This window comes from Eschrichtius robustus, chromosome 1, assembly GCF_028021215.1.
Source record: "Eschrichtius robustus isolate mEscRob2 chromosome 1, mEscRob2.pri, whole genome shotgun sequence".
NCBI classification, from domain to species: domain Eukaryota; kingdom Metazoa; phylum Chordata; class Mammalia; order Artiodactyla; family Eschrichtiidae; genus Eschrichtius; species Eschrichtius robustus.
The window spans coordinates 68,689,025-68,711,441 of NC_090824.1; the positions used below are offsets into that span (position 1 = coordinate 68,689,025).

The window sequence follows — 22,417 nt, forward strand, 5'->3', positions numbered from 1 at the left end:
ATTTATGTGTATCTGTTATGTGTGTGTATGCATGAATGATAGGATGTTAAAGTGGATATGGTTTCTTATCCACAGAATACCTTCAAACTGATGAGTATGTGTATTTATGTGGGGAGAGTGATATTCAGAAGCTATTTTCAGTATTCCAGAGGTTAAGAAAAAAACAAATTTATCTACAACAAATCTTAACAGTTTTTAAAAGCTTCATAATGTTTTGCTTTGGGCCAGACTTATCAATTGAATGACACTGGTTATCATGTAGACACAAAACTCGAATTGGCTGTTAGTTATCGTTACCTTTGATTTTTGTAAAAATTTTAAAACCAGTTATTGTTACTAACAATTTGTTTGGAGGGAGAAGGATTTCAAAAAATGGAGTATATGCAGAAAGCATGTTAAAAGAATTTTTGATCATGAACTGAATTAATTTCATTTTATACATTATTTCATGGACTTTTTTTCTCAGTATTTTTTGCATCTCTGAGATAAGGATGCACCTTACAATAGTGGTGTGTTGTATTTAATTGCAGTGTTTTTTAAATCTTTGCTAGTAATTCATAAAATAAAGATGCAGCTTTATAATCCACAGAATTTTGATGCTCAGAGAATATGATGATTAGATTCAGAGTGGCTGAGAGAATTTGTATGGTTCAGCTATCAGGCTGTCTGAATCAAGATCCTGTGTTACGTAGGGCAGCTCCTTAATTTTGCTGAGAAGTTTTCTCATCTATAAAGTGGGGATAATAGTATCTACTTCATAGAGTCCTTGTGAAAAATTGAATGAGATGATACTTGAAATGTGTTAAGCTTTTCTTCTTCTTATACCTGTTCCAACTTGGCAATGCCAGAAAGAGTTAACACTTCTCCCAAATTGCCAAAATTACCAGTAAAAAAAAAAATTACTGAAAATCTTGGAAGATAGGACGTTATTTGATTTTATTATGCAAATATTTTTGACCTCCAGAGATTATTTATTTTGCTTTGGAAGCCTGATTTCTTCTGTACTGCTAACCAAACAGTTTATTCCATTTTGTGCAACAATTTATCATGAACCTTAAAAGAAGTACTGATTATCTTAGAGTTTTTGGCTCAATTACCTGTTTTAAATGCTCAGTGACTAAGGAAAGCATGTTATTTTCTCCTCTCCTGCACCGTGGAGTATAACAATAGACTGTGAACAAAGCAAATCAAAGATACACAGGTACCAGTATAAGGGGTCCATTGTGTTTAGTTTGTAGCCCTGTCATGTGGTTTTAATGTAGGTCACCTGACTGATTATGACATACTGACAGATAGCACATTGTTCTCTCTTGGAATCTCTAGACACTTTAGTATTTCTATTCTTATCTGTCCATTTTGCTTCCAAACCTTAAGTGAAATGGAATTACAGCATTCACTTTGTTTTCCTGTGCTAAGTGATTATCTCTGAAGTGCAATTTTGTGATTAGGCAAGATGGCATGCATACACTCAGCTAATGCTGATTTCCCCCAGGGTGCAGAAACAGGTAAATTCATAATGAATGGATGTTGTGCTTTGATTTCAAATGCATGTGAAACCTCACCACACTTGGTAGTTTTATTTTAAAAAGTGTATTTAATTATTCTAAAATTAACAGGAGAATATTAAAATTGAACTTTAGAAAATGGCATTTAAACATAAGTCAAGGGTGCTAACTGCTTATGAATGTTAATCCCCCTCAAAAAGTGAAAAAACAAACGTACCTGACATAAACTGGATTTGGGGGGGGTGGTCATTGAAAATCTTCTTTTTAATTACTTATATTCTTTCTGATTAATTCAAAAAATATCTGAACACATCTAGGTATTAGTATTGTCAAATTCTAACATTCCTTATTTTGAAAACTACCTTAATTATTCAACTAATTGCTATCATGGTACTGTCACCATTGTTTGGGTGACATTTGGCAGGGGTGGGAGATGGGGGGAGAGGCAGGGGAGAAGTTAGGGGTTAATGGTTGGCACAAAGTATTTTCTTTAACTATTTTCTTTGATGTTTTAAAAACAAATTTGTCCATGACTGTGAGAGACCAATTTTAAAGAAGATTTAGCATTTACAAAATTAGACACACTTTGACCAAATTATAAAAGTAGTTGATTGGAACCCAAACCATACCTTTTTACTGATTTACTTAGACTAAGCATTGACTGTAATATTGTGAAACTTGAAGTGAGAAACATAATAATACAATTTCCCAATCTTATTTCAGTTGAAATCCTTTTTGTAAGGAGCATTGACACTAATCAGAACTCCTTGTAGGCAATGCTAGAGCAACTTACTTGGCTGCACTTCTTTGATAAGCTCCTTCTTCCCACACTTTAATCTCTTAGTGTAGTGTCCGGTATACAGTAAGAGCTCAATAAATCTTAACCTTATTATTATTCTCATTATCTTTCCATTGAGTAAAACTAGTGCCTTTAATAAGTTGATGGATGATTTCCAATAGTAAAGCATATTAATTTGGAATAAAGTACTTTTATTCAAGGTTCAAGGGAAGACTGACCCATTAAAAATTTTAATCTCTTTTTATGGTCCAGATATATGTCTGTGAACTATCAGTAATATCCTTTCTGGTTGAAGTGATTCACTTTCCTGCATGTTCTGTTGTCACTTGCCCTGAGGGATGTGATACCCTCAAAGTTGTCCTCATAATTTTGAACACCTATCTAGCAGAGATGAATCGCCTACAGTTTCAGCGTTCACTGTGTCACACCTTGCATACTTACCAAGGTAAGCACTTCATAAGTATACTCCACAGGTGATTCGTTAGCCCATACCTGCTATCCAAGGCACCATCAGGAAAACTGCAGATGTTTATTTCCCTCACCATGGGGCTGTTGGATATAACTCTTTGGGCAGAGTTAGGAAAGGTAAGATGTAACCCTGGTATGATGAAAAGGACAGTGGGTTGGGGACAAAACACTTGTGGGTTGTAGTCTTAGTTCTGTTTAGTAACTTAGGCCAAATTTTGTAGCTTCTTTGAACCTCAGAAGTTATTTTATAGTTATTGTGGAGTTTTTTGTTTGTTTTTATCTGCCTTTCTGCTGGTCCGGTAAGCTCTGTAAAGATGTCTTACTTATCTTTACATCTTTGTCCCTGGAGTGGTGCCATTGACAATATTGAAAAGGTGTTTAACAAACGTGTTGAAAAAGTAAGGCAAGAAGACAAACAGGAGGAAGAGAAGGGAAGGCAGAATAGAAGGATGTATTTAAGGCCTAAATTTTTCCCCAAATTCTCTTTGCATAAAACCTTATGAAATCAAGTGCATATGGTTCTATTCTAAGTTAATGGAAGTTTACACTTTAAGGGTTAGGAGAAGTCACCATGGGTCAGACCTTCTCTTTTTATGTATGGGAAGCTGAGGCTCGTGATGATTAAGTGAGTTGTCAGCAAGGTAATGGCAAAGCCTCATCCAGCTCTCCTCACTCGTAGGTCAGCACTCCTTGGACTATTATGGGCAGCCTTAATATCGGGCTATATGTGTAAATAGATCCAGAAAGATATAGCCCTCCACACTAGAATTTTGGGAAAAGGGGTGGTCGTTCACTTTCAATTCTCTGTACCTTTCTATTTCTTGATTTAAGCAACACCAAAAAACCGTGAACTATTTTTATAACATAATAAAAATATGTGGAAAAGTATAATTTTTAAAACATAATGAATTTCAATACTCTGTACGAATACCATATGGGATAAATAACAATAAGCAATAACAAAAAGTACCCTATAACATGAATATGATTTGCTAAAGTATATTTCTCAGAGTGGGCTGAAATTCACCAGTGTGTGTATTAAATCCCTCTGTTTGGCATATTGATGAAGAGGCTGCTTGTTATTTTTGGGTCAGGATTTAAATGCTTGGTTATATTGCCTAAGAGTTCAAACAACTGTATCTCCCCAAAAGAGGCTGCCCAGATTTCTTCCAGTTGGGCCCCACCCTTCTAATGTACTTCTTCAAGGTCAAATTCAAGTACACTGTCTTCTGATCTGTCTAAATTCCATTCATCAAGTGTTTCCTTTCCATTAATATTTCTGAATGCCTCTCTGGCTCATTTACGTAAGAGAAAAAGCAAAATGTTTTAAAGCAATATCCCGTATTTATAGATTGAATTGAGTTATTCTTTCATTCATTCTTTGTTCTAGCGTTTTGGCTATTTTTGAAGTGGCCTGAGACCTTGATAAGCAGGAAGACAAGGAAGAGGTACCTGTGCCACCACTTGTAAAGCTGTGGTTGAGAAGAATGGAGTGGAATGGCTAAAAGTCAAGCAGTGTTGCATCTTATCTTTCCTGACTTTGCCCAGTCATACCCATACTTGCATGTTAAGTGTCTTGCGTACTAATTATCTACAGATGAGCGTATTTATTCAACTTATTTTTCAATGTTATTATTTCCACAGCTTCTGCCACCTTTGAAGACTTTCAGATTCGTCCCCACACTCTCTTTGTTCATTCGTACAGAGCTCCAGCTTTCTGTGATCACTGTGGAGAAATGCTATGGGGGCTGGTGCGTCAAGGCCTTAAATGTGAAGGTAAGGTACTCTTTCCCCAGCCAAGTGGAACGCATGCTGGAGTTAGCTACTTATGTTGTGCCCTCTTCTGCAATGCCTTCTTTCCTTCAGATACCTTCCAGGGATCTGGGTAGTGCGTGGATTCTGTTCGGTTCATTTCCTATCTTCAACATGTTAGCCCTGATCTGGGGAGCCAGATTCTCCTATCTTTTCCCCTATATCATGTGAATATGTTTCTCTCCCATAAGGTGTTGGTTATTTTGCTAACAGGCTAAACATATAATTTACATCTTAAGCCAGAACTTGGAATAGTAGGCATTCAATAAATGTTTGCTGAAAGGAGCTGAGATTCAGGAGGTTAATCAAACCATCCAAGGTCACTCAGCTGTTGAGTGGCAGGCTGGAACATGTACCCAGTTTCTACACCAAGATCATAGTTTTATCATCCTCCATGGACAGAAATCCTTGAAGTGCATAATTCAGGTTTTTAGGATACCATGATATAATCTTCAAAATGGACCAAATCATACCTTGCTCTTTTTTAATGAAGGGTGGGGCGGGGAGGGATAGAGCTGTTTGAACTTTGACCAAAAACCCCAAGCTTTTATGATGAAATCCATAAACAAAATAACCCTAATTTCTGAATTTCTATCTGTAAGAAGGGAAGTTAAGAGACAGTGATCTGGAAGAAAGTCTACCTAAAGTGTAGTTTTATGAAAATTTGTCTGGCCTGCTATGTGACACATGGGGAAATTCTGAACAGTAAGACTACATGAGAGAACTATGAACAGCAGAAATATTGAGGGGAAAAGGGTGCTTTCCTAATTATCTACCATGTAGAAACTAGCATGTGAAGCATTTTACATATTTTCTTAACAATTCTTCAAGGTAGTTATTATCCTCGTTTTACAGACAGAAAAACTGAGGTGAAGTAATTTGTCCAAGGCCATGTAGACAAACAAGTTGCGGAGCCATGATTCAAATCAGTGTAAGTCAAAAGTTGTGAAGCGTTATGATTAATTCTCCCTTGCCGTAGAACTTGAGGCAGCTAAAAATAGGTCATCTCACTGGAGTTTTATTGCTAGATCCCTCAAAGCCCAACAAGTCCCTTATGTTAGAAAACATTTTTTAAAATGATAACCAGGGTAGTTGCTGGGCTCATCCAATAAAATCAGATGTCAAAACCCAGCTTATTGACAAATTGGGAAAATAAATCAGGAGACGCTCAAAAGAAAATGTAAATTTTCGAACAGCCTCAAGAAAAATGGAAGCAGTACTGTTTCTAAAAATTCATAATTTACAACTTATACTAAAGTAGCTTTTAATTTATAGTTGAACAAAAGTCATTTTTACTTTCTCCTTCCAGGATGTGGGCTGAATTACCACAAGAGATGTGCATTTAAAATCCCCAACAATTGCAGTGGCGTGAGGCGGAGAAGGCTCTCAAATGTTTCCCTTACCGGGCTCAGCACCGTCCGCACAGCATCTGCCGAGCTTTCCACCAGCGCCCCCGATGAGCCCCTTCTGGTATGGCCTCCTGTTTATCCATTTGCCCGTTTACATGAGAAATCTGTAGGACGATGTGGTAACAGTGGTAATCAATCCAAGACAGTGCCCTGGGAGAGAGGACACAGCCAGGGTGTTGATGACTGTGTTTCTTCAGGGCCTGTGCTGTAGATTGGTCATTGCTTCAACAAATATCCAACAGCTTCGAGTTTGCTTTTATCTGTGAGCTTAGAGCAATTTTTAAATCTGTGAGGTTTCATCATGGTCATGGAGCCAGAGCAGCACAAACTAATGCGTGGATGTGACAAAACATAGTTTGTCAAAATTTGGAAACCAGAGATAAAAGATTTTCTTCTCTGACGATTATTAGAGTACTTCGTGGCATGGTTGACTGTTTATTCTCGGAGAAAATCTGAAATTCGCTCATATGAAAAGATGAAAGTCTTTAATTGTTTGGCATTAAAGGCATACATGCTGATGTCAAAGTGACACTGGCTGACAAATGCCATGGGAAAAATAGCATTTAATACTTTAAATATTTCCATTGGCTCTAAAATATATATCTGTGGACATGGCTTAAATATTTTTCTTTAAGAAAGTTAAATTTTGATTTTCCAAACATTGAAAGCAAAGTAAAAATTGTGGTAATTATGTGCACTATTTAAAATAAGAACATTATTCTGAAATAAGCTAATTGTGTGAGCTTAAGTTTCCTATATTTACTCCCTCTGACAGTGGATATTACAAAAACTCTTTATAATCTAATAATTACAAAAATCAATTAAAGAGAAAAAATAAACATTATGAAACATTTAGGTTAGATAAATCCCTGGAGTGGAGAGAGGCAATGCATTTTGAAGCCATCTCTAAAAAGCTGTATTAATTACTCTATTGTTCGGAAAATATTTTATCGTGATCTTTAAATCACTTAAATTTTGTTACAACATGAGCCAGACATATAACTCAAATGAATGCTTATTTTGATAAATAGGAAAAGTCTGTACTCTGTGTTTCTGTGACTTTTTTGGGGGAGTTTGTTGTGTTTTCATGAAGTGAACCTGTTAGGGGAAGTCAGGCACTAAATCCCACCAGTAGCTGGAAGAATATATTATATTTTGGTGACTATTCAGAGTGCATGTGTGGTTATATATTATTTTATAAAGCTGTATTAGTTAGAATTAATGATACTCTTACTGAAAGGTGCTTAAGTCAAAATTTATTTACTTTTTCAAATAACTCTCATATTATCTTTCCAACTCTGAGATTTCTTGATTTTGTTTGAATTTTTGTAGGTAGTGATTTTATAAGTTAGCAGTTACTCTTGCTTTTAAGTACCATCTCTGAGAGTCATACTGTTTACAGAATAGACATTTTTAAACAAGTTTAAGAAACAAAATTATATACTAATGTGTATTGTTTTCAGTTTCACCAGGAAAAGATTTTTAAAAGTTAGTTAACATCTCATAAGAAATCTAAAGCTCTAAACTAAATTTATTCATCATTAGAATAGATTAGAATCTAGGTAATTAATGCTAAAGATTCTTCTTTTAAAACTATCTCAGTTTTGAAAAAAGAATTAATAGGAATATATTTAATTAAGTTTGCCTGGAGCATTCAGACCAGACTTCCAAGGTGAGGTGTTACTTAAGCTGATCTTTACTGTGCTTTTTCATTTATCAGCGGTTTGATTTTCTATATTAGGCTAAGTGTTTGATCTCTTCAAAGTCATACAGGGTAATTTTAAAATGATGGCTTTTGTGCAAAGACTTCATAAGTCAATAGAAAGAGTTGCATGTATATAATCTGTTTTAATGTGTTTCTTAATATATGCTTGATGTATTTAAAATTAATTTTGTGTGAAATTTGAATAGTAAAATTAAGAAAAAAAAACTATCTGTTTTTAATAATATATACATATATGCACATATGTATGTATACATACACATGTGTGTGTATATATATATATATCTACTTCCAAACATCACATATGTATCATTTAGATTTTATAAATATAAATGAAATTATTATATGCATGCATATTTATAAATGTGAATGTACAATTTATATATAAATTTAATTTAGGTTACTAAAGTCTTTAAGCAGGTTTTTGTGTTTTTCAACCAAATTATTTAATTGCTTTAATTGCTTTATTTAATCAAATTACATAATTATTTAATTATTCAATTACTAGATTACAAGCTATATTGTACATCAGATGTTGAAATTCATTAGCACTTTATTGCCGAACGGAATTTTTTTGTAGTAGAATGCTTAAAAATGTTTTAAAAATACATTTTAAAAATCACATTTTAACTATATCTGCCAAGAATGCTTACAAAAGTTTGATCAAATCAGATATTTATGAGGTGAGAAAATATTGGGGCCACAGGATACTTTGAAAAATGTTATTATGAACTTTCATAACCTTATATAAAATGCCTTATGGGTAACCTTTAAATGAAAAATGCCTTTGGTAATAGTGTTGGTGACACATTGGCTCTCAAATGCATGTTTTACATCCATCATAGCACTTTTTGCCCCTGTGGGGTGCCTGTATGTCTCTCTTTGCATGCTCGGAGTGCAGCTAATATGTCTCTTTTCATCCCTGTGCAAAACATAAAAGGCCAGTAACTATAGTTTAAAGGTTATAGTGAATGCCTAGTCAAAGGTAACATTATGGTAATGATAGTAAAACTTTGTAGTCCGTATACAATAAACAATATTTTCCATTTCTGAAAAGGATGATGGCCTATAAAAAGATGGCATTGCTAAGTAATGCCACTAGACCACCCATGTTGCAAGTCTGCCATAAGTATAGATTTTCTCCCAAATGTAAGAAAATGATTTTTCTATTCAACACTTGATTGCCCATTTTGACTGGAAAATCACCATTTCACATATGGATTAAAATACTGGTAATTCTATTAATTTACCCATTTCTGGCAAATAAATTGAGTCATGGATTTCTATAATGCTGCTAACATAGAAAAAAAAGTATAACAACATAGATCTTATGACAAGCTTTGTCTGTCAACAACTTCGGCACTAAACTGTTATCCATTATTCCAACCATGATGCAGTCCTTTTTTAAGAAAATCCAAAATGTAGGCAATTTATGGCATAAGAGCTCTGCAAGGGTGTGTATCTTTTTGTACATCATCACCTATGTTAGAAGGAAACAAGAAAAACTCAGTAGGTACTTAAGGAGGACACACTAATATGTTGTTTCATTATGTATAAGTATACTTATTAAGATTATATCAGTTTTATAAACTTTTAGACAATTACATAGGAGAAGTCAAGATTAAATGATCCTATAATATCTCTATTTATCATCTAGATCTTTTTAAAAATCATCTCATCTTTTTAAAAATTTACAGATGTTCTTGTGGTGTTTGGGAAAAGTTAAAGCCATTTGAAATTATGTTATACAAGGCTTAGTCTTAGGCAAAAAAGTTAATAATCTGTTCCAGAACTTCTGCTCCTAGCTATGAAGAAGCTTGTATCAGACCAACTCTCCTGTAAGGGACAATTATAAAAGCTGAATACAGTATAACAGAACATAACAAAACAATATTTAAAGGTACCTAAGAGCAACCAAGGCAATCAGGATTTGAGGGACAAATGTCTCAGAAATAAGGAAATCACAGAGAGGTCAATGCACAGGACAGCCCCCAAACAAAGAAGCAGCTGGCTCAAAATGTCAGTAGTGCTGAGTTTGAGAACCCCTGATGTAGAACAAAGCTGGAGAATTTCCAAACATATCATAAAGCCGTAGTTAAGACAATGTGGTATTACACAAACAGAAAATAAACCAATGAAACAGAATAGAAGGAGTCCAGAAACCGTGGGCATATACAGGCCAACTAAGTTATGACAACAGTACCACTGCTGTGAGAAAAGGATGGTTTTTTTCAACAAATATTTCTGGAACCGATGGGATATCTATATGGAAAATATGAATCTTGACCTTACCTTATACCATATACAAAATAAATCCTAGGTAGATTAGGAGCTTCTAGGAGATAACATAGAAGAGTATCTACAGTAACTTGGGTCATGAAAACCTTTTTCAAATAGGACTCAAATCACTGATGACAAAAGAAAAAAATTGATAAATTGGGCATCATTAAAATTAACAAATTATTTTCAGCAAAATATACATTAAAAGGGTGGAAAAGCAAGTCACAGAATGGGAAAAGATATATTCAATGTATATAATATGTATATATATCTTGTAAAAGAGTCATATCCAAATGTATAAAGAACATCTATAAAAGTTGAAAAAACAGACAACCTTATTTAAGATACAGGCAAAGTATTTGAACGGCACTTTACCAAAGAAAACAGCCAATAAACATGAAAATGTATTTTACATCGTTATTTATCAGAGTCTAAATTTAAATCTACAGTGAGATATCTCTACACCAGAATGTCTAATGTTGGGGGAAAAAAACTGACAGTAACAAGTATTGGTGAAGATATTGAGCAACTAGAACTCACATACACTACTACTAGGAATATAAATTCGTTCAGCAACTTTGGAAATCTGGTTGGCAGTTGTCTTCTAAAGCTGAACATATGCATATCATGCGACTCAGCAGTTTTACTCCTAGGTATATATTCACCAGAATTGTGTATAGACATGCATGGAAAGATAACGTATCAGAATTTTTTTAAAATTTTAATTTTTAAAAATATGTACCAGAATTTCTAAAAGTTTTTTAGACTTCACTTTTTTAAAGCAGTTTTAGGTTCACAGCAAAATTGAAAGGCAGGCACAGAGATTTCCCATATACCCCTTGCCCCCCACAAATGCATAGCCTCCTCCATTATCACTCACTCACCAGAGTGGTACTTTTGCCAACACTGGTGAACATACGTTGACATACACATCATAATCACCCAGTCACATCATAACCAACCAAAGTCCATGGTTTGCTTTAGGGTTCACTCATGGTGTTGTACATTCTGTGGATTTGGACAAATGCATAATGACATGTATTCATCATTATGGTATCACGCAGAGTATTTTCACTGCTCTAAAAGTCCTCTTAGCTTCGTCTATTCTTCCCTCCTCCCCTCCACCCAAACCCAACCAACTACTGATTTTTTTTACTGTCTCTATAGTTTTGCCTTTTTCAGAATGTCATATAGTTGGAATCATACAGTATGTACCCTTTCCAGTTTGGCTTCTTTTACTTAGTAGGACATATTTAAGTTTCCTCCATGTCTTTTCATGGCTTGATGGCTCATTTCACTTTAGGGTGGAATAACATTCCATTGTCAAGATGTCCACAGTTCATTTATCCATTCACCTAACAAAGGACATCTTGGTTGCTTCCACGTTTTGCCAGTTATGAGTAAGGCTGCTGTAAGCATCCATGTATACGTTTTGGTGTAAACATAAGTTTTCAGCTCTTTTGAGTAAGTATCAAGGAGTGCAATTGCTGGATCATATGATAAGATTATGTTTTGTCAGAACTGCCAAACTGTCTTCCAAAGTGGCTGCACCATTTTGCATTCCCAACAGCAATATGCAAGAGTTCCTGTCATTGCACATCCTTGTCAGCATTTGATGTTGTCGTTATTTTGGATTTTGTGTTCAGATAGGTGTGTAGTGGTTTCTCATTGTTTTAGTTTGCATTTCCCTGATGACATATGATGTGAAACTTCTTTTCACATGCTTATTTGCCATCTGTATATCTTTTTTGGTAAGACGTTTGTTAAGGTTTTTGGCCCATTTGTAAATTGGATTGTTTGTTTTCTTATTGTGGAATTTTAAGAGTTCTTTGTATATAGATATATTATTTAATACTAATAATTAATAATTAATATTATTTAATATTTATTTATTTTGGCTGTTCCTGGTCTTAGTTGCAGCATGCGGGATCTTTAGTTGCAGCAGGCGGACTTCTTAGTTGTGGCATGCAAACTCTTAGTTGCGGCATGTGAACTCTTAGTTGCAGCATACATGCAGGATCTAGTTCCCCGACCAGGGATCGATCCCAGGCCCCCTGCATTGGGAGCGTGGAATCTTACCCACTGGACCACCAGGGAAGTTCCAAGAGTTCTTTGTATATTTCGGATAACAATCTTTATTAGATGTGTCTTTTGCTAATATTTTGCAAATGTTTTCTCCCTGTCTGTGGCTTGTCTTTTAATTCTCTTAACATTGTCTTCTGCAGAGCAGACGTTTTTAATTTTAATGAAATCCAGCTTATCATTTATTTCTTTCAAGGATCATGTCTTTGGTTATGTATTTTAAAAAGCACCACCATATCCAAGGTCATGTAGGTTTTCTCCTATGTTATCTTCTAGGATTTTTATAGTGTTGTGTTTTACGTTTAGGTCTATGATTCATGTAGAGTTAAATTTTTTAATTTAAATTAACTTAATTAACTTGCATTAATTTACTTTTTAATTTAAGTTAATTAAGTTAATTCATTGTAAGGTCTGTGTCTAGATTCGTTTGTTTACATGTGAATCACCAGCACCATTTATTGAAGAGACCATCTTTGCTCCATTGTATTGCCTTTGCTCCTTTGTCAAAGGTGAGTTGACTGTATTTATGGGGGCCTATTTGGGATCTCACTGTTTTGCTTCATTGATCTATTTGTCATTCTTATACCACATTTTGATTATTATAGCTTTATAGTAAGTCTTGAAGTTGGGTAGCATCAGTCCTCTAACTTTATTCTTCTTCAGTATCATGTTGGCTATTCTGGGTCTTTTGCCTCTCCATATAAACTATAAAATCACTTTGTTGATATCCATAAAATAATTTGCTGAGATTTTGATTGGGATTGCATTGAATCTATAGGTCAAGTTGGAAAGAACTGACAAATTAATAACACTGAGTCTTCCTATCTGTGAACACGGTATATCTCTCTCCATTATTTTTCTCTTTTATGTCACTCATCAGAGTTTTGTAGTTTTCCTCACATAGATCTTATTCATATTTTGTTAGATTTATACCTAAGTATTTCACCTTGGTGGGGTGCCAGTGTGAATGGTATTGTTACAAGCATGTTTTTAACATTTTTATTCATTGTAGCTAAAAGCTAGAAACAAATAAATAGTGGTAGAGTCATATAATGGAATAGTATACAGCAATACAGCAATAGAATTGAGGAACTGTTGATTCATTCAGCAACATAAATGAATCTCACAAAATAATATTTAGGGAAAAAAAGCAGACACAAAAGATTATATGCCTGTGAATCCAGTGTATGAAGTTCTAATCCAGAAAAACTGATTTATGGTGAGAGACATCAGAATAATGGTTCCTCTTAGGTGCCCACTGAGAGAGGGAGCAAGAGAGAGCCTTTCTGGATGCTGGAAATATTCTATATCTTGATCTGGGTAGAGGTTACATGCTTATATGCTCATGTAAAACCTCATCAAGATGTACACCTAGAATTTTCTGCACTTTATTCCATATAAATTATACCTCAATAAAAAGGTTTTAAAATGACAATAGCAAGTTATAAAGTCATTAGGTTTCTTCATCCCAAGTCATGTGATAAAAGAATGAAATATTATATCAGAAAAGGTAATAATTAAATTTAATTCTGAGATTCCTATCAGTCAATTTAAAGAAAATGGGGTTACAGAAATTACATTATTCAGTAACAGGAAACATAAATTCTTTGGGTGCTAAATGAAAGTAATATGCCACATCACCCTAATATATATAGTATTCATTTACGTAATAAACATTTTCTACAGTAGTCTTCACCACAGATACACAACTGTGATTCATATGATCTTCTTTCAAGGGAAAAACAAAAATAAAAACAAAGCTCTAGTAAAGTATTACAACCAACTACCAAAGGAATAGGTGGCTCTCTTTTTCTTGGCGACCTATGGACATTTCTGGTGATTCTAATTTGATAGCAAGGGAGAAATACAGAGGTGTGTGTTTCCCAAAATTTTTTCTTTAAAATAATGGTGCTATAAAATATTATGCAAAAAATCCTTCTCCTAGTCAAATAAGATTGGGAAGTACTTCTCGGTCCATCCAAGTACTGGACATCACAATATTCATTAAGCATAGTTATGGTTCTCAGAAGTCTTGCAATAATGAAATCAGTGTTCCTAAACTGACTCAACTATGGAATCCCTTTTTCTCAGGAAACCTAGGAATATCTAGTGGGAAAATAACATGCACTTTTAGAAATGGTAACTTAGAGGAATAAGTCAATTAATGCATGTTGCATAGACCATCTTCAAATATCGTGCAGTAAACCAGCACTAAGCCGGAAGTGAATTCTGATGATAGCCCAGAGTAAAGGCATTCAGAGCTACAAACTGGAGGAAAATTCTGAGCTTTGGATATTAGGTATGTTGATGACAAGGATAATATCTTATTTTGGAAATTGAGGAAATTTGATTTCTTCTCGCAAAGGGAAAGCTTCGCCTCCTCTGTATGAAAATGTTCCATAAAAGTACTTTCAAACAGGGTTATAATCTCTCCTCCAAAGTCATGTTTGGATCTGGCCAAATGAGCAGTTGTTGCCCCTGAATTCTGCTCATGCTTCATGTTAATCCAGAAGTCTAACTGGTATCACTGGGTAACAGTTAATCTTAACAGAACCTCAATCTAAATGGATATCCCTTTCCAAAGTCTCTGACAAAATGGGTTAGCTGTAGATTGCAAATTAGGATGCAGGGACTGAGAGAACAAATAATAGGATTTTTCTCAAAGTGTAATGTTTATTCAACACTGGAAATATCATGGATTTCAAAACACCGTCATGCATTTTTGTTAAGAAAAAGAGTCAACTGTATTTTAGTTTTGATTTAATTTCTAGTTATCAGATAGAGCTACCCCACAAAGTTTGAGGGAACAGAGATGAAAAAGAACATATTCAGCATAAATTACCAGATGCATGTCTACTTAACCAAAATGTTCCTTAGATTTTTCATTGATACTCCTCCTCTTAAAAAAATTTATCATAACCTTTCTACTTTTGAATTATATTTCAACCTTAAATGAAATCAGACAGAAAACAATGATATGCAGTGAAGACTCTAAAATGAGCAAAGAATACACTGTAGACATATTTCTCTCATTAAAACTCTAACCCACTATTGGACTTTTCAGGTTTATAAAGCACTGACTGATACTGATTATTCATCAACTTATTCTTGCCTGCAGGCAGATAACTATGTCACATTTGATTACTTTGATGACCTTTTTCTTTCTTTTTCCATTGAGAGTATGAATTATTGTGAAGAAAATCTGATCTTTCACTTAAAGGTCAAAATGCTTCATTCTGACTCTAATTTATTTTCAAGAAGGTGAATGAACCGTCTTTGATCACTGACACTGTGACAAGTAGATATTTTCTTTACCTCTACCAACTCAAAACTGTATACTGTGTTTTTGCAATCTTAGTGTCTGTAGTTCCATTGAAATGTTAAAAAGTAGTTTCTAACCCAGATGTTTCTGTGCCACAAAGGCTGATTAGTATCACATTTTGCTTTTTCTTGAAAATATATCTATTATTTGCTAATAATATTATTGAGTAACATGCATTGCTTTCCTCCAATAACACGGTTCTCTTGTCTTTTGCCTCCTCTTTTCTGCACCTTTGTCTGCTTTTTGCTCTTACGACTTCATGTTTCAGTCTCCTGTGAGTCCTGGCTTTGAGGTAGGTACTAACTGCCTAGGAATGTGCTTCACCATCTTTTGCAAGCCAACATTATAATATTAAATTAACATCAGACAGTCATCTGTATTGACTCTATGAGAATACTCAGGTCAGAATTTAGCTCAGAATCCCAGCTGTTGAACTGCAGAAAGCCCATGGGTGGTGGTGGTTGTCTTTTCCTGGTGTTATTGTTGAAGTTTTCACAGTCTTCAATAGGACAAAGAGCAGTGCAGGCGTTAGACCAATAGTTGGTTTATTAGATAAAATGTTGCCCTCAGATTACTTGATTCCATAACATTGGTGTCTTTTCTATGAAGCTGGGCAGGCCGGTTGAGAATAGAACAGAACACAGTGAGCACTCACTTTACCTGGTAGCATATTAACTGAAATGCCTGCATGCTGGAACTGTGTCTTGGTGCTAGGTACCACAGAACCGTGCCAAGTGAGGTCACCATCCTGATATCCACCAGTTTTGGTTGGCGCCGTAAGGCATGAAACAAGGACTGCCTGAAGAGGACGATAACTTTTCAAGAAAGGAGCTTTGAATCCTTGATGTATTATCACAGTCTATTTAATTATTTTTAAAAAGGATGGTACTAGTGTATGTATTAAGGTCTCAATCCAAGAAGAATTTATATATGGAAAAACACACATTTCCTTCATAAAGGTTTTAAGTAAGACCCCCTCTAAAATTGGCCTTTTGTCTATCTTAAGCAATTAATAACCTAAACATGGAGAAGTCAAGCATTAAAGCAGGATATACAACAGTGCTCTTCTTGGGATAACTTGTTTTGACCAGTTGACTTGTTAATGTTTCGTTTTTCTTATTTCTGTACCTCTGGTGAGTTGAGAGTTGACATATTGTTATTTTCTTTCATGAGACTGTAAATTTCAAATACCATTATTAGTGTCCATTCTAAGATGGTATTGTTAAGGTAACTCTAACATAGGAAGCAAATGAAAACACAACCAGAACATGTTCTGGGTTAAAGAAAATTGAGAAGTCAAGGTATCTTGATTCATAAGATGTAAAATGAAGAGATCTGCTTCAATAATAGTGAATTCCCATGTTTGAAAAATTATCCTAGTTCAAAATGTGCCGTGCTTAGAAAAGTCTGGGGTGAATGCTAGGTCAGTATAATTTTTGATATTCTTGTAAATTTAAATTTTGTAATTTACAGTGCTGTCCAGACATAATTTTAGATGTGGACTAGTACCTTTCCCTTCAAATTATCCTTTGGGAATAAAGCCAAAAAAGGGCGGGAAGCGTTTTCCACTCCCCTCTCCTGCACTGAAATCGGAGCAGATGGTGTAAAAGAGGACTGAAGAGTAGTTTGCTTTTCTGTGGAAGTTGTACAACTTAAAGGCAGCCAGGCCTTCACGGGATAGCTCCTGAGGGAAACAAGATGCATTTTCTGCATAAGCTATTGTTCTTGAAGTTGTTTATAGCTGGTTTGTTGAAAAGGTAACAAACTTTTCTTCTTTTCTTTATAATGTCCTGGAAGATAATTATTCATAAAATTTGACCAATATATCAGAGAAATATTCTAGTGACAGTTTGTGAGTTGCAGAATTGTTTGAGAAACCTGGTCATGGCTCCATGTTCAGCATGTCCTAGTCAGAGTTTATATTTTCAGGTTTGTAACTCAAGGATGCAAAAGTATACAAGTGTAGATCAATCCTCTGCCCTCATGGACTTGCAGGAATGGACACTATAGAAACAAAGAGATGTGTTTTTGTAAAAGCTTTCTGGTATTACATTGCAATGATACATATTAATTTACTTAATCTCCCCTATTGATTAGATTGGTTCCTTTTTTTTAAGCAATGTGGAAATAGGCATCCTTGTCTGTATTTTTTGCACATTTGTAAACATATTTGTAGGTTTCTAAGTATTTATCGAATGAATCCAGTAGGTTATATCCTTAGAAGCCAAGTAGACTAAAGAATATACACATTTTTTTTGCCAACTAGTTCTTCAAAAGAATGTAAAAGTTTAAATTTATGACTTCGCTGACTGCAGTGTATGAGTTTCCATTTCCTCATAGTCTTCCCAACAATCGATTTTATCAGTATTTTGAAAGGTTTCTTTTTTCACAAATTTGACAGATAGGTAAAATAATTTCTATTCCTAAATATGATTTCTTTACTGGAGAAGAGAAACAACTTTTCATATATTTATTGGCCATTTGTATTTCACCTATTGTGAATTGCCTGTCTCTTTCTCTATTGAGTTGCTTATTGATTGCTTTGAATATATATATATATATATATATATATATATATATATATATATATATTTAAACTTTAAAAAAAATTTTAACATCTTTATTGGAGTACAATTGCTTTACAATGTTGTGTTAGTTTCTGCTGTATAACAAAGTGAATCAGCTATATGTATACATATATCCCCATATCTCCTCCCTCTTGCATCTCCCTCCCACCCTCCCTATCCCATCCCTCTAGGTTGTCACAAAGCACAAAGCTGATCTCCCTGTGCCATGCAGCTGCTTCCCACTAGCTATCTATTTTACATTTGGTAGTGTATATATGTCCGTGCCACTCTCTCACTTCGTCCCAGCTTACCCGTCCACTCCCCGTGTCCTGAAGTCCATTCTCTACATCTGTGTCTTTATTCCTGTCCTGCCCCTAGGTTCTTCAGAACTTTTTTTTTTTTTTAGATTCCATATATATGTATTAGCATACGGTATTTGTTTTTCTCTTTCTGACTTACTTCACTCTGTATGACAGACTCTAGGTCCATCCATCTCACTGCAAAAAACTCAGTTTCGTTTCTTTTTATGGCTGAGTAATATTCCACTGTATATATGTGCCACATCTTCTTTATACATTCATCTGTCGATTGACACTTAGGTTGCTTCCACGCCCTGGCTATTGTAAATAGTGCTGCAGTGAACACTGTGGTACATGACTTTTTTTGAGTTATGGTTTTCTCAGGGTGTATGCCCAGTAGTGGGATTGCTGGGTCCTACGGTAGCTCTATTTTTAGTTTTTTAAGGAACCTCCATACTGGTCTCCATAGTGGCTGTATCAATTTACATTCCCACCAACAGTGCAAGAGGGTTCCCTTTTCTCCACACCCTCTCAAGCATTTATTGTTTGTAGATTTTTTGATGATGGCCATTCTGACTGGTGTGAGGTGATACCTCATTGTAGTTTTGATTTGCATTTCTCTTATGGTTAGTGATGTTGAGCATCCTTTCATGTGTTTGTTGGCAATCTGTATATCTTCTTTGGAGAAATGTCTATTTAGGTCTTCTGCCCATTTTTGGATTGGGTTGTTTGTTTTTTGATGTTGAGCTGCACGAGCTGCTTGTATATTTTGGAGATTAACCCTTTGTCAGTTGCTTCATTTGCAAATATTTTCTCCCATTCTGAGGGTTGTCTTTTTGTCCTGTTTATGATTTCCTTTGCTGTGCAAAAGCTTTTAAGTTTCATTAGGTCCCATTTGTTTATTTTTGTTTTTATTTCCATTTCTCTAGGAGGTGGGTCAAAAAGGATCTTGCTGTGTTTGCTGTCATGGAGTGTTCTGCCTATGTCTTCCTCTAAGAGTTTTATAGTGTCTGGCCTTACATTTAGGTCTTTAATTGAATATATATTATGATAGTAATCCTCTATCTGTTAATCTGTGATGGAAGTATATTTTCAGTTTTACATGTGTTTTTGATGCCTTTTTCCCATACTGATATTTAAATACAGAGAAAACATTTTCACTCATTATCTTACTATACATGGAATACTATTGAAAATAAATCAATGTAGGCAGATTAAACATAATATTCTTTTCAAATGATTCAAGAGAATAGTCTTTTCTTGACGTAAATGAGCTGAAGTCAAGGTAGAAAATGAAGCAGAATTAAAGACACTGGTGTCCTTTGCAACGACAGGATACAATTGATGACACAATATTTTTTTAAGTTAGGTAGGCCTTATGGAATTTTTTTTAAATTTAAGAACTTTACTGAAGTTATTTTAAATATTTTTAAATGTCTTTAAGGAAGCATTTACTATTATAGCTTGGAAGTTATGAGGCTCTAGAGAGAATTTTTTTTTTTTTTTTTTTGGTGAAATTTAATGCTTCTAAACTAGTCTTTCTTGGTAATTCTTAACATTCAGACTGCCTTACAGTAAGATATTATTAGGAAATAAATTGCTCATTCCAAAAGCTTTCTCTATGTTTGACTGTTTACACTTCACATCCTTTAGGTTTTACAAAATCTGGACAATATTCAGTTTAACTTTTTATGTGAGGGTGCGTATTTTCTGAATAATTCTTTGCCATAAACCACTATTATTTTTATAAAGTTTCCTGAGTCACATTTAATTAAGACAAGCATTGTAGTAAAAGGAACTCTTGGCTGCATACTTTCCTAGAAAATCTACCCCCAAAATGACTCATTCAGTTACTGTTTCTGTTCATTAATAAGTAAGTAAAGACAAGAGAATACCACTATTGCATTATCTATCTGTAATTGGGTATGATCCTGATACACTTTATAATAGTTAAGGCAGATTCTTTTCAAATAAGCAAATACTGGGGAAAAAATTTATTTCTAATGAAACTATGGTGAAATTTCTGGCCAAATAAATATTTTCCAGGATATTTTCCAAAGTAGCAAAAGTCTGTCTAGAGGTAGACACTTTAATTGTTATGCTTGTGTTCTGGAGTTCCAGGAATCCTGGTGATTCATCTGAATTAAGAAGTTGTTTTTCCATTTAAATATGAACCATGACATCCAGTACGTTAGCCAGATATTGCAAGGTTTCTTTTGATGATTGTACAGACTAGTTCTCTAAATTCAAACCTGGGCAGTGTATACTTCCAGTGAGGAAAAGACATCCAAGAATTATTTAACTGGCACTTCTCCACCTCCTGAGAGTCAGAAGAATATGTGCAGTGGTGCGTTTGTCGGGAAGGAGCCCATCAGTAAAATTAAGAGTATGAGGCCTTCTTTGATGTGCTATTAATCAGCTGTTGCCTGATTTCATTCAATTTGTCTGGCTTGTCATATGTACTTATTATTTCATGTTCTGAACATAGACTTCCAGATGTGTAATTCTAAATACGAACACAGCTGGAGAGTCCTTCATGAACTCCACTGGGGAAGAGGACATCATATACCACTTGTCCACAGTTACAAACATACAGGTCTTTGGAACAAATGGATCTTTAGTGAAGTCCCTGAAGAGCCTGCACTTACATCGGGAAGGTACCTTGGCCTCCGTAACACTCCCCACTGCCATGACTTAAGACACAAAGCATTGCTCTCTGCTTTAAGATGCAAAACAACCCCCCACGCACCCAGTTACCAGTAACAGGCATTTGCTAAGTGGCTATCTGTGTCCATCTAATGTCATGCCAGGCCTGTCAAATTTAAGTCTCTGCTCCTTAAATTCCTCATCAATCATGACTACTGAGCTCCAAGGCAGTAATCGATGGGAAAATCTCTTTCTAGATTATTTCATTCAGCTTTCCCGTGAGCTCGAACACCGAGGCCAGGCCCCTGTCAATTCAGTCAAGGTCAAATACCATGAGAATATGTGTCCCTAAAATCACTTTTGAATTTCCCACATGATCTGCTTACCTTCCAGTTCACTTTCTATATGGAAATCAAGTCTGACAGTCGAAGCCCTCAACTTGTTGACATGCAGAGTTATTTTCTTCCTCAGCGGAAATGCTTTTTTATTTTATGAATGTATAGTGTGTGGCGTTAAGGTTGCATTGCCTTCAAGTATAAGGAGAGGCAATCTTACTTGTATTATGTCTCCCCTTTCCTCCAGGAACCCAGAGATTTGTAGGATGTCAGTAACTGACATTTGGAAAGAACAGTGCATGTAATTTGTAACAGTTCTCCAAGGGTCTAGTGCTTTCCCTGGAAAGGGTGGATTGCTTAAGAAAATAGTAAGGTTCCTTTATCCTTCATTTCTGTTTACTTAAAAAGAGTGAGGCAGTATAAAAGTTAATGTAACTTCCAAGACTGCTTTAGCACTCAGCAAATCCAGATCACCGTGTATTTTTAATAAGAGATTATATATGTTGTTACTATGAAAGCTTTCACAAATTGCTGCAAACGTTAAAAATGGATTCTCCACTGTAAAACAGCATCCATCACCACTAAGCAGGGGGCAACTTTTTTTTATTTCTGCTCTGTGGCAGTCCTTTTCACTGTTATGAAAAGGTGTTGATTAGATTTTATTTATGCTACATATTTAGGGTATCCAACTGAGGAGCCAAACTCATTTATCTGGCACACTTGGCAGGTAGTTCAAGGCCTGTAGAATCAGAATTGTAACAGAATAGCACTGAACAATTTAAAACTCACCAAACACCCTACCCTCTACTCAGCGAATTACAGCGCATGGCAACATGAGTGTTCCTATGTGAACCTCAATTCCCAGGGGTCTTCAAACTTGTCTGTTGCCCAAGAACTGCTCTGTGCTGGAAAAATCCTGGACTCCCCATGTTTGAGGTGAAATATTCATCTCAGTGTTGTTGACAGAAGTCGATTGCTTCTTTTTTGCTTCGTAAAATAGACTCAGACTAAGCATTCACAGCCGTGTTTTACTAGCAGTGACAACAGGTGGCATTAGATAATCATTTCCAAGTGGGATAAACAGGTTTCAGAGCATATAAAAGAAATCTCTAGGCAGTCTGAAGATTAGGAGGACTGAGTTGTCCTAAACAGAATTTTAACTGCTAATAA

General features: G+C 35.1%; 1 protein-coding gene across 3 annotated transcripts in view; it reads left to right on the forward strand.

Moving 5' to 3' along the window:
- The window catches only part of PRKD1 (protein kinase D1), a 338,632-nt gene that overhangs the window by 252,029 nt on the left and 64,186 nt on the right, over window positions 1-22,417 (forward strand). For all 3 annotated transcript variants that reach the window (XM_068546675.1, XM_068546694.1, XM_068546684.1), the window contains exons 3-4: window positions 4,417-4,548; window positions 5,894-6,054. In XM_068546675.1, the coding sequence (XP_068402776.1) occupies window positions 4,417-4,548; window positions 5,894-6,054 (293 nt within the window). The remainder of the gene's footprint in view (window positions 1-4,416; window positions 4,549-5,893; window positions 6,055-22,417) is intronic.